At 35.8% G+C, this 11,807-nt stretch overlaps 2 protein-coding genes across 2 annotated transcripts; both read left to right on the top strand.

Moving 5' to 3' along the window:
• The first annotated feature begins 6,639 nt into the window (after positions 1-6,639).
• Positions 6,640-7,997, top strand: LOC144964736 (CGG triplet repeat-binding protein 1-like). Its single transcript, XM_078899299.1, has 2 exons — positions 6,640-7,128; positions 7,638-7,997. Exons 1-2 carry the CDS (start codon positions 6,816-6,818, stop codon positions 7,919-7,921), a joined length of 597 nt encoding a protein of 198 aa, XP_078755425.1. The 5' UTR covers positions 6,640-6,815; the 3' UTR covers positions 7,922-7,997.
• Positions 7,998-8,383: 386 nt separating this feature from the next.
• On the top strand, positions 8,384-10,623 carry LOC144960027 (uncharacterized). Its single transcript, XM_078892975.1, has 3 exons — positions 8,384-8,914; positions 9,542-9,791; positions 10,010-10,623. Exons 1-3 carry the CDS (start codon positions 8,670-8,672, stop codon positions 10,406-10,408), a joined length of 894 nt encoding a protein of 297 aa, XP_078749101.1. The 5' UTR covers positions 8,384-8,669; the 3' UTR covers positions 10,409-10,623.
• The last annotated feature ends 1,184 nt before the right edge of the window (positions 10,624-11,807 follow it).

Raw genomic sequence — 11,807 nt, 5'->3', positions numbered from 1 at the left:
ATACCTGAGTAAACAAGGTATAAATGGGTTACTTATTAGCTCATCATGAGTTAGATGAAATATCATGCCAATATCTTAAAAACTAATGAAATTAGAAATATTTTTCTTACTTTGTCGGATCTCTGCTCGGAACGAGGAAAAATTCTGAATGCTATTTCAGTAATAAATAAAAGGGAAAAGTTTAAACTGGATTTTCTCAGTTCTCAGTGTTTCCCATAGCAACAAATTTTATTCAGAAAAAAATTCATAATATGGGTTCTAATAGACATGGAAAGAAAATTTAAAGTGACAAATGATCAGAAAGGTGTGGTTTACACCACTGCATACATAACTCAATTTATGAAATTTAGTTAACCTTCCAGGTGTTCTCAGCCAGACGCACACACATACATACATGCAATATATATATATATATCGATGGCGTCGCGCGCAAACCGTCTATGTCCAAAAGAGGTGGTTTTTCAGGAGAGCGATAAAACCGCTAATTGGTAAATGAAATATCAATTTCAGATTTTTAAAAGTTAATTCAAACCAATTATGACCTAATACAATCACTGATACCATGATTTTGGTTTGTTGGTTGTGCATTAATTATTTATCGGACTTGTACGTTTTTCACCTCGACAAAGCTTCACTGACTTAGACGGTTTGATGTACTTGTACGGTTTGTGAGCGAGAGTTGTTGTCCTTCGCACGGGACTTGGATGGATTGTGCGTGGGTTTTTGCATCTTGCAATAGGTATGGACCTTGTAAGACCGTTTTTTTCAACTTGCAGTACTTGCGTTTTTTCGATTTATATCTTTAAAAAACTATATTATGACCAGTGGGGAATCAATCAATTGTTTAGAATTGTGGAATCTAGCTCCGTGGTCAGTGAGTCTCATCTTATATGAAGTTCAAGCTTCCATAGACGTGCTGAGTGAACAGATGGGTGACCATTTGTGCACACTTTTTTTTGTCTTTGCCAGATTTTGTGTTCTCAGTTAAGGCACTTTACACATATTACTCCACTCTACCTAGGTGTAAATGAGTACCTGACCGTAAAGACAGCTACGTCTTTGTCCAAATAATTGTAAGACACCTAACAAACGTTTTGTCATGTCCATTGTGTTCTGTGTCTCTTGTCAGCCGGGAGGAGTAAATCATGAAGCTCTTAGGGTGGTCAGTGAGTCTCATCTTATATGAAGTTCAAGCTTCCATAGACGTGCTGAGTGAACAGATGGGTGACCATTTGTGCACACTTTCTTTTGTCTTTGCCAGATTTTGTGTTCTCAGTTAAGGCACTTTACACATATTACTCCACTCGACCGAGGTGTAAATGAGTTGACAGTAAAGACAGCTACGTCTTTGTCCAAATAATTGTAAGACACCTAACAAACGTTTTGTCATGTCCATTGTGTTCTGTGTCTCTTGTCAGCCGGGAGGAGTAAATCGTGAAGCACTTAGGGTATTCGTGGATAAGCGCTATATAAGTGGAGTGTTTTGCTATCACTTTACGTATTCGATCTGCACAAACCCTACGCCATTAAGCAGTCGACACAGTAGATCCCCCTCCCTCTTTTGTGCACCCAAAAGAAAGGGATCAAGAGGGAGACCCCAGTTGAAGCATGGGAACATGTAATCTCGGTCCTTGAAACACTTGATATAATAAAGCAAAATATCTTCAAAGTCATTTCAGATTGATTTATTAACGTGAATTGTTTAACAGAAAATAACTCACAATTGAAATATTCTTTTAGAAAATCTGAACAGATACACTGTATTTTTAAAAATCAGTTACTGATGTGAAAAGAGACAGAAAGTAGCTTTACATCATCATAATAATCATACTAGACCACTAAACAGTTAATAATGGGGCAGGGCATCATAAAATGCATGCACATCGCTTGGTAAAACGGGTTTCAATGGCTGCAGGGAATCAAACTTGGTTCTTTTGATTTTCCTCAGCAAGGTGTACATATCCTGTGGCTCTTTATTTCTGGGAGCGAGTTGATCTCCACGCCCTAAGTTGAGATTTACCCAATCCTCTGGAAAATTTAATTTAAAATGAATTGACCCATAAGGACACTATTTTAAGGCACGGATGTCTGTGACTTTTTCCCCAGCTCCAGGGTCGATACTTTTAATCTCTCCTGTGCCAATTTTTTCAAAGTTTTTGAAGAATTGGAATTTCAAGTACTTAATTTGCACGTAATCCTCATTCTTCAGTTTTCCCCAGCTCCAGGGTCGATACTTTTAATCTCTCCTGTGCCAATTTTTTCAAAGTTTTTGAAGAATTGGAATTTCAAGTACTTAATTTGCACGTAATCCTCATTCTTCAGTTGTCTTTCAACTGTTGCATGTACGCTATCCACCTCTATCTGCGTGTAACCCCGCTCCAAGATTTTTTGCACCAAAATCTTTTCATATTTGATACAAAACAATTTCAGAGAAATGGCTAACACATGGTCACTGATCTGATAAGTGGGGCCATCAGTGATCACGGTCACTGTACCAACATGATCTCTTGATTCATGAAAATCGTATAAACATGTGGCAAACTCATTTTTAGTGAATGCCCCCTCTGTCTCATTCCAGAGATGGGAAAGACAGTCATCAGTCCCTAAATTATAAATTGAGTAGTTTAGTTTTGTAGTACAGTGCAGAAGCTTTCAGTGCAGGAGCAAGTAGCACATGCTGTACACATTCCTCTCATCTCAACTCATCCCCTGCCACACCTCTTTAAATATCTTGCTTCAGTCTTCGTCACGTATCCATCTTCTTGCATTGGTGATACTGTGCTTTGCACGAGCATCGACCCCCCATTGAGACTGCCTATTTTAATGATTGAACAAATGTATTTGACTCATTGTCTAATCTTCCAACATAAGCATTGCCTTGCTCCGTTAAGCGTTTGTTCAAATATTTCATCAGGATTTTCCTACTTTTGGTTCCCTCTCACTCCACTTCATCCCCTTCTACCCTATCTCCGTCTACCTCTTCACCTTCCACTCTACCATCGTCATTGTCCACCTCTTCACCTTCCATCCTACCATGGTCACTGCCCACCTCTTCACCTTCCACTCTACCATGGTCACTGCCACCTCTACACCTTTCACCATACTGTGGTCACTGTCTACCTCTTCACCTTCCACCCTAACATTGTCATTGTCCACCTCATTATCTTCCACCCTAGCAGTTGCCTCTTCACTTTACACCCTACCACTGTTACTGTCCACCTCATCTTTCACCATACCGCTGTGGACCTCATCATTTTTTCCCCTGTCTCTCTCTACCTCATCATTTCTGATCCTCTCCCTGTCCATCTTATCATCTTTTTTACCTCCTTCACTCTCAATTTCACCAGTATTAATATTACTAAAGTTAAACATTTCTTCATCAATAATGAACGAAATATCCATGTCAGATGGTACATCAATCAATTCCGAGACAGATAGATTCAGAATGTCCTGAAAAGGCTCAGGGGTTTCTCTGGGCAATTGCACATCAGGTGATTAAGGAAGCTTTTGTCTTTTGGCTTGACTCTGTTTCTCCAAACCGAGTTGAAGCATTCTTTTACCACGGCTGTAAGGCAACATGACGTTAAGCTGTTGACCTAAGTAAAACAAAACAAGTGAGCTATTTATCTTCAATAATGACAGAGAACAAAAGCTATTAGAGCAAAACCAGGCCATGTATTTTAATAATTTTTAGAGAATTAAAAAAAAAATTTCTTTGGGTGTATTTCATTATGCCAACAGTTAACATTACATTACATTTGAAGTATACCTATCAATATCAATATCAAGAAACGAAAGGACGATGCTATGATAAATGATAAATTTTTAAATTTTATAAGTAAAAAGATCAAATAACTACATGAACCAGTCTATGTTATAATCAATGCTGCTATTAGCTTATATATATTTTTTTTTTAACTCACCAAATCGAGGAAAGGCAATGTTGTTACTGAAGCCAATCACCTGACGTTGAAACAATCAAGAAGAGATCACAACGGAGAGAGCCGTTTTGAGACCGGCAATTTAAAGATCCAATGGACTTGTACGGTTTGATCACATGTCAAATTCTTCAATTTTGAGTTGCAAGTTTTCTTAGATTTTGTAAAGAATGAATTAAGCCAATAAAACGATTTCATGCTGATCGCGGACTTAGACGGTTTGCGGGCAACGCCATATAATATATATATATATATATATAAATATATATATATATATATATAATATATATATATATATGTGTGTGTGTGTGTGGGCATCTATATATTTATAGATATATATATATATATATCATTAAACATAAGACTTGCCTACTCATTACATACAGGTAAACAAACATGTTACTGTCATACTAAACTCACGTAAATGATTTAATATGTGCAAGACAAGCCTTTGAATATTTGCCTTTATCAACTTTTTAGTATACGTAACTAGATCTTATTTTCTTAATTGTTGTTTTCATAATTGATGCCATTTTATACATTCATGTACGCAATTTTTAAAAAATAAACTGTATAAAATAAATATACATTTTGTTCTTTTTTTCTTTTTCGTTTTCTAAATTTAAATAAATTTCAATGTTTTATTTTCACCTGAACTATTTTGGCTAAAAAAAATAGTAAAACTATCTATTCTATATGTCATATTGCAAAGTCTATACGGATTGTAACTGTTATTTTAGACACTCCTTGGAATTGGGAATATGAGTTTGGGAGAGGGGGGGGGGGAATAGTCTTTGGATTTGCCATGGATCTCTGATAGATTTGTCTCGTTCAAGCAGCAGGACTGACTTTTCTTGAAACAGGAAAATAATTTGAAATCAAGGTTAAAAAAAAATCGGGGATAGGGTGAATGCAGTGCAAGATTGGACACGATAAATTAATCCCATGCTAGAAAAGACTAAAATTTGGATAAAGAAAATGTAACATCATAGAATTCAAAGAAAAATATGGTTATCTCAGAACAATTTTGATGAAGGAAAATTAATTTAATGTGTGTCCAGAGAAAAAAAAAACAATTAAATAGATGCAAGGATAGAACATATTATTTGAACAAATACATCATAATCATACAATGGATAAGGTACGTATACTACTGTCTGTGTCTGATGATATGGTCAGAAAAAACTCATCTCTCTGGCTCCACCTAGTCCATCACTTGAATAGCGAGTGATGGATTCGAAACTGATTGATTATTCAAAAGGTCAGAAAACATCATCCCAATGGGTTTTTGGTCAACTCCTGAGTCGGTTACGTCTCTTGAAACGGTGATGCCATAAACAGTTTGCTATAAAAGTAAAAGGTGAGAGAAAACAAAAATAATCCCCAAGATTGAAATAATAATAATACAAATGCTGTAAGAAAATACCTTATCATTATGAGATTGAAGCATCAGAAGCAGATGATTATCTGTAAGACTAAATTCAGAACTAATTAAGAATTGCTCCTCGGTACTTTTCATGCAACGGGCACTGTTGTTATTTAATTATTTACTTATGAATATGGAATTTTGGAACTTGAATCGTTATGTTTCTGGAGGGACAATGTAATGAGAATGAGAAATAAAAGAAATTGGCATTTTATATGGTTGATATTGCTAGACTAGGTGAGATACAGAATTTTTTTTTCTCTTATTACAATCATAAAGGCCAACAGTCTTCAACAATCACAGCATCAATAGATATATAATTATCTCTTAATTGATAATTCTGTTTTGAAAATAATTGGATCTGCATTATGATTGTGAAATTGCATATTTTTACATACTCTCTTGAGTCCCTTTATTGAATAAGTGTGGGATAGTCAATGGGGTACGTTCCAACTGGAAGGTGTAGGGGGGAGCTTCTTAAGTTGGTATAACTTAATTAGAGAAATTAATTTTAATTAAATTTAATTTACTTAAGCATTTATATAGCGCAATATCCACTAAACGTGCTCATATCGCTTTACAAGGTGTCCCGAGCCAACAGCAACACTTAACATGTAAGACGATATATGACTCCAATTAGGCGATATTACTAAGTTTGTTTTTTTCCAACAGGGCCAGCACTGTTAATGGTCAAGTACTATGTAAATTTTCACCTATGTTTGGTGAGAGAACGTGAGTAAAGAGCCTTTTACAAGGACTCAACTATGCGCTACTCAAGCATGCAAACGGATTCTCCTTTCAGTTACTGTATTTCTTGTCGCCTCAAACCAATGAGAGCTAGTCAGTCCATAAAGTAGAATAAATGTGTTAAGGGATTTGATAAACGAGGAGTTGAACCATTGGTTTTTATTCTTATATTATAATAATAGGAGGTCATGATACTTGATGCTTTCTTTATATTAATAATATAATATATTAATATATATATATATATATATATATATATATATATATATATATATATATATATATATATATATATATATAATATATCTGTCATCGTGGTTTTTCGCGGCCGCAATGGCAAATTTGCGGCCGCAAAATTCGCACTTTTCCGCAATTTACCGCAAATTTTACAATTTTCATGAAAAATCTAAATTTTTCACCATTATTTAACCCGAGTGGTTTTTTTAAAGTGGCGAATTTCCGAAAGTCAGCATCGTCCCTTTCTTTCATTTTCTCATAGACTCATAGCTCCTGTTTAAACTGCAACTGGAAGCTGCCCAGTCTGGTTTTTAAACTGCCATACTACTAACAGTCGTTACATTGCAATTAAAAGGAGTTTTTCTACTTTCACTTTAGTGACGAGTGACGCTATTATTGTTATCTTCAATTGGTTTCGCTACCGGCGTTCTTTTCTCTTACATCTACTTGTTGATTACAAACTCGCTATGGACAAGTTCCTTGGTTTAGATATGAAGAAAGCAAAATGTGCTCGCCATGTCACTGCACACCAGCGACACTCAGAATACAGCCAGTGGACCCACGTCAGTGGTTCAAAGCTATTCTGCACACCATGCAACAAGGTTATTGACCACTTACGAAAGTCTTCTGTGGATAGCCACCGCAATTCCGCAGACCATAAATCAAAAGAAGAAAGAATGAAGAGGTCACATGCCACTGACGTGGATGAGAGTGAAGCGGTGAAGAAGCAGAGGACATTGGATTCTGTTTTGAAGAAACCGTCTACAGTTTCAACGCAAGGTGAGTGGTGCACCCTTTCCCTCTAAATGAGTACTTAGTTTTGGGTGAATATTGCTCTATAAATCTATACAATTACAACTATATAAAAGATGAGGGTATTATTATTACTATTATTATTATTATTATTATCATTGTTGTTCTTTTTATTATTACTTTGTGGTATAGTGAAAAGACACTCGCTTTAGGATCGGAAGGACCTGGGTTCGAGCCTCGCTCAGCGCATAGTTGAGTCCTTGGAAAAAGGCTCTTTACTCACATTCTCTCATGAAATGGAGGTGTAAAATGAGTACCTGGCCGTTAACAGCGTTGTCTCTGTCCGACAAAATTGTAATATCGCCTAACATGCTTCATGTCCCATCCTACTTGTTAAATGTTGCTGTTGGCCACGGACCCCTTGTAAAGTGCTTTGAGCACGTTTAGTGGATATTGCGCCATATAAAGCTTATTTCTTTAAAGCAATTCATATTTGTGAACATTAACAAACTATTTTTTAAATTTCTTTCTTTCAGCAAGAAATGATATCTGCAATGAAGTTGTGTCAATGTTTGCTGCAGCAAACATTCCCTTATCGAAGATTGACCACCCAGCAGTCAGAAACTTCTGGCAGACAAGAGTTGAAAACGGTGGTGCCATTCCACAAGCTCATCAGCTGCAGGAATGCTACTTAAAGAGGGAGTTCACCAACAAAAAAGAAGTGGTGTATAAGAATGTTATAAACAAGCCTGTGGCCATCATCTGTGATGAAATGTCTGATGATGTTGGAAGATGGGTTTTGTTTGTTGTTTTTGACTGACAATGTTTGTAGAAACTAAAGCGAAAGAGTAATTTATATATAGGAGTAGGAGGCAGGTGAATACACACACACACACACACACACACTCACGCACAATCATATATATATATATATATATATATATATATATATATATATATATATATATATATATACCACACACACACACACACACACAATATATATATATATATATATATATATATATATATATATATATAATATATATATATATATATAATATATATACCACACACACACACACACACACACATATATATATATATATATATATATATATATATATATATATATATATATATATATATATATATATATATATATATATACCACACACACACACACACACATATATATATATATATATATATATGGGCGTACTACACAACACAACATACACAGTGATCAGTTCGAATCCTTAGTTTGAATTCTATAATTAAATGCTGAGAGCAATTATGATATCACCTTTGCATCCTTCCCTCTATGTTATTTTGTGTTTTCTCTTATTTGTATCGCCTATCTTTTCAGGTTTGTCCTCAATGTCTTAGCTGCACCACTGGAACCCTTGAGCGCTGATGTGGACAAAGTCCAAAGTTACCTCTTGGACACAAGATTTTTGTCTGTCACAAACTACACAACCGTTGCGACGGCCATAATTGAATGCTTAGTCTCCACTGGCATCAAGTTTACTGACGTCGTCACCGTAAACACAGACAATGCAGCATACATGAGGAAGGCTTTCAATGATGTATTGAAAGGGCTCATGCCAAATGCTACGCATATCACATGCATGGCTCATATCATGAGCCTAGTGGGTGATGCCTTCAGAAAGCCCTTCAATCGCACCAACAAATTCGTCAAAGCTGCAAATGCGATATTTTGGAACGCCAATGCCAGAAAGGCAAGATATCTGCGATTCCTGACACCACTCGTCAAATCTCCAAAGATGCCTCCAAACCCAATCGCTACACGGTGAGATTTTGAGAATGTTCCTTTCTTGGTCATGATTCATCTGGGTCTTTAAAAAAACTTTTTTCACCTAAAGGTGACACATTGTTAATATTGGATATTGACAAATAGGAGGGTCAGTCATTCTTATTACCTAATTTGATATGTTAGTAACCATATTTAGTAGTATCATGTTACAGTTATAGTAATCTGCTCCCTTTTTTTTGTTGAAAAGATGAGCTTTAATTAAGTATCTGACTGGGAAAGTGCTTGCTATGGCTTAATAGAATTGATTATTCCATTATGTTATCTTTTTAGATTGTCATCATTTTTTTCATTTCAAAGTTAGTTTGCTTTAACCATTGACTTAAGAAAATGCACTAGAATTTTTAAAAATAAATATTGGAAGCTATCTTGCACAATTATTTCGGGGTAAAGTAAGAGGGTCATAGTCAACCATTAAAGTCAATGCCTAACATTAGTCCTCACTAGGTCAAGTCATATGATGATGGTAAATTCAACAGACTATACTATAAGGCCAAAAACTGATAGATTAAGTAGGTATAATGTTATCTTCTTTTCAAATAAAAATTCAATTTAACAAATGAATTAAAAATGCATCATTTCTTTTACTTCCTTTTCAAAATCCAGATGGAATTGTTGGTTTGAAGCGGTATCATACCATGAGAAAAATTTGCAGCACTTTGCCACATTCATTGCGAAGGAAATGGAGCACTGTGGGCGCACGGCTCCAGAGTCGTTAGTCTACTTGAATGATATCCTCTGCTCGGTGTCGGAGCGCCAGTTAATTCAAGCAGAGATGAGCTTTATAATCCAGCAGTCTCAGTCCATCGTTGTAGCTACTGATGTATTCCAAAGCCAACGTCCAATCGCCATGACAGTAAATATTCATTTTCTCCTCCTACCTTTAAATCTTATTTATAAGATTAAGAGCAGGTATCATTATTAATGAAACGATTCCATCTTTGTTGAAACTCTGCCTTTGAACACAACATTATAGTTGAATGTCTTTGACTAGAACAAGAAAAGAATTACAAAACAAAAATACTTTCTTATGTTTTTTAATCCTTGCCTTATTCTTATTTCTAATTTCACCAGGCGTGGTCAAAGCTCATGGAAATTAAGGACCAGTTTTCATCTTGCCATGTGACCCTACAAGATGTAGAAAGACACTGTCCGCATGACCTGGACCAACATCTCAAGCTTCAGCTCCAGGATATTTTTTGTCAAGCTTTCTCTTTGGCCAATGAAAAGCTTGAGAAATATTCATCGACGGGAGGCCAACCAAAGATGGAATTATTGAAGGAGATACCTTTCTTCAATCCTTGCAATTTAGTGTTTATTGCTGACTCTTATATTGAATCTTTGACCATTCCTGGTATTCATGAAGTACCTCGTGCAGAAGTACTTCGATATAAAGAGTCTCTTGGTCCAAGAGCAGTGTCGACATCTGGAGGCATTCCACTTGATCTGACTGTTTTTTTGGAACAGTGTTAGCTCAGATGTTCCCCATCTTGCTACGCTGGCAAAGAGATACATATACACCTGCCTTAATTCTGCTGATGCTGAGAGGTCCTTCTCCATTTATAATCTTGTATTTTCAGACAGGAGAAGGCGGCTCAACGAAGCAAACTTAAAGGCTTTGGTGTTCCTTTATTATAACAGTTTTATTTCTTATGAATATCTTGTTTAATTAAATTTTGATACCTCTCTTTGCAGGTTTTTCGTACTTTTGTTTTGATATAAGATTAAGATTGATGTTTTAAATCATTTTTCTTTCTGGTCTGCATCTGAGTGACTTTTGTGTGCATCTTCAGATCATTGTAGTATTTGGGGTCCCCGGGAACGAAAAAAAGTTATCCGATTAGTTAACAAAATTTGCAAAATTTGGCAATTTTTACGGCAAAATGTGGCAAATTTTTCTAATTTTTTGTGGCAAAATTGTCATTTTTTTGTGGCAAAATTTGGCAAAATTTGGGATTTCAAATGGCAATTTTCCGCGATGCCAGATATATATATATATATGGCCGGTGGCGAAAAAGTCGCATGAGTATCGTTCGAATTTTAAAATCAAGATTGAACGGAATTTTGTCTTTAATATTCTCTGATTTTATACTAATTCTACCCCTCAAAACAACATCTAAAATTCGATGAATAATATGAATATTGAATAGTCGATGGCCCACTGTGGGCTTCATTCACCAGACCGGACTGACCATGTGACGTGACGGGAACGAAGAAGAAGAAGAAGAATAGTCGATGAATGGTAGTGCTGGGCGGGTACCCGGGTACCCGCGGGTACTCGCGGGTAATAAAGTCAAACCGGGTACTCGAGTAAAAGGGACGGGTAGCGGGTACCCGCTTCAACAAATGGAAACCGAACTAAGTGATAATTGGATGTAATACAATTTTGATCTTACATATTTACATTCACATGACCTTTTTTCAAAAGATTTTCCTCTTTTATTTTTCAATTACATTGATTTTTTTGTTTTATTTGTTAACACACATTTGATTCAATTTTGGAATCAACAGATTAAGACTATACTAGTTCTTATCTTTTAAAGGAATCTCAGTTATTTTTAAAATTTATTTATTTTGGTTTCATTGTAATTAATTATCCTTGCTTCTTACTTTCGTTTCATTTGTTGTGATAAATAATAAATAATAAATGACTAAAAAAAAAAAAATTAAAGAATAAAAACATAAAAAAATTTAAAGAATAATAAAGCCCCCCCCCCCCCCCCCCCCCCCCCCCCCTTTCACAAAACATTTTTTTTGGTCAAAAGTCACTCCCGCCACGGGTACCCGCGGGTACCCGGGTAATCCGACCACTACCCGGGTAATGATTTGGGCGGGTAATCCCAGCACTGATGAATGGGCACTAAAACTTTTA

Source organism: Berghia stephanieae, chromosome 1 (genome assembly GCF_034508935.2).
Source record: "Berghia stephanieae isolate SIO BIC M18660-M18661 chromosome 1, UCSD_Bste_1.3, whole genome shotgun sequence".
Classification (NCBI taxonomy): Eukaryota; Metazoa; Mollusca; class Gastropoda; order Nudibranchia; family Aeolidiidae; genus Berghia; species Berghia stephanieae.
This window is presented reverse-complemented; position numbering and strand designations above follow the sequence as displayed.

Bases quoted from the DNA above. Each gene is read 5' to 3' on its own strand.
- LOC144964736 (XM_078899299.1), top strand. From the start codon at position 6,816: ATGGACAAGTTCCTTGGTTTAGATATGAAGAAAGCAAAATGTGCTCGC. The intron at 7,129-7,637 runs GTGAGTGGTGCA...TCTTTCTTTCAG, and splicing joins GTCTACAGTTTCAACGCAAG to CAAGAAATGATATCTGCAAT.
- LOC144960027 (XM_078892975.1), top strand. From the start codon at position 8,670: ATGAGGAAGGCTTTCAATGATGTATTGAAAGGGCTCATGCCAAATGCT. The intron at 8,915-9,541 runs GTGAGATTTTGA...TTCAAAATCCAG, and splicing joins CCAAACCCAATCGCTACACG to ATGGAATTGTTGGTTTGAAG. The intron at 9,792-10,009 runs GTAAATATTCAT...TAATTTCACCAG, and splicing joins AACGTCCAATCGCCATGACA to GCGTGGTCAAAGCTCATGGA.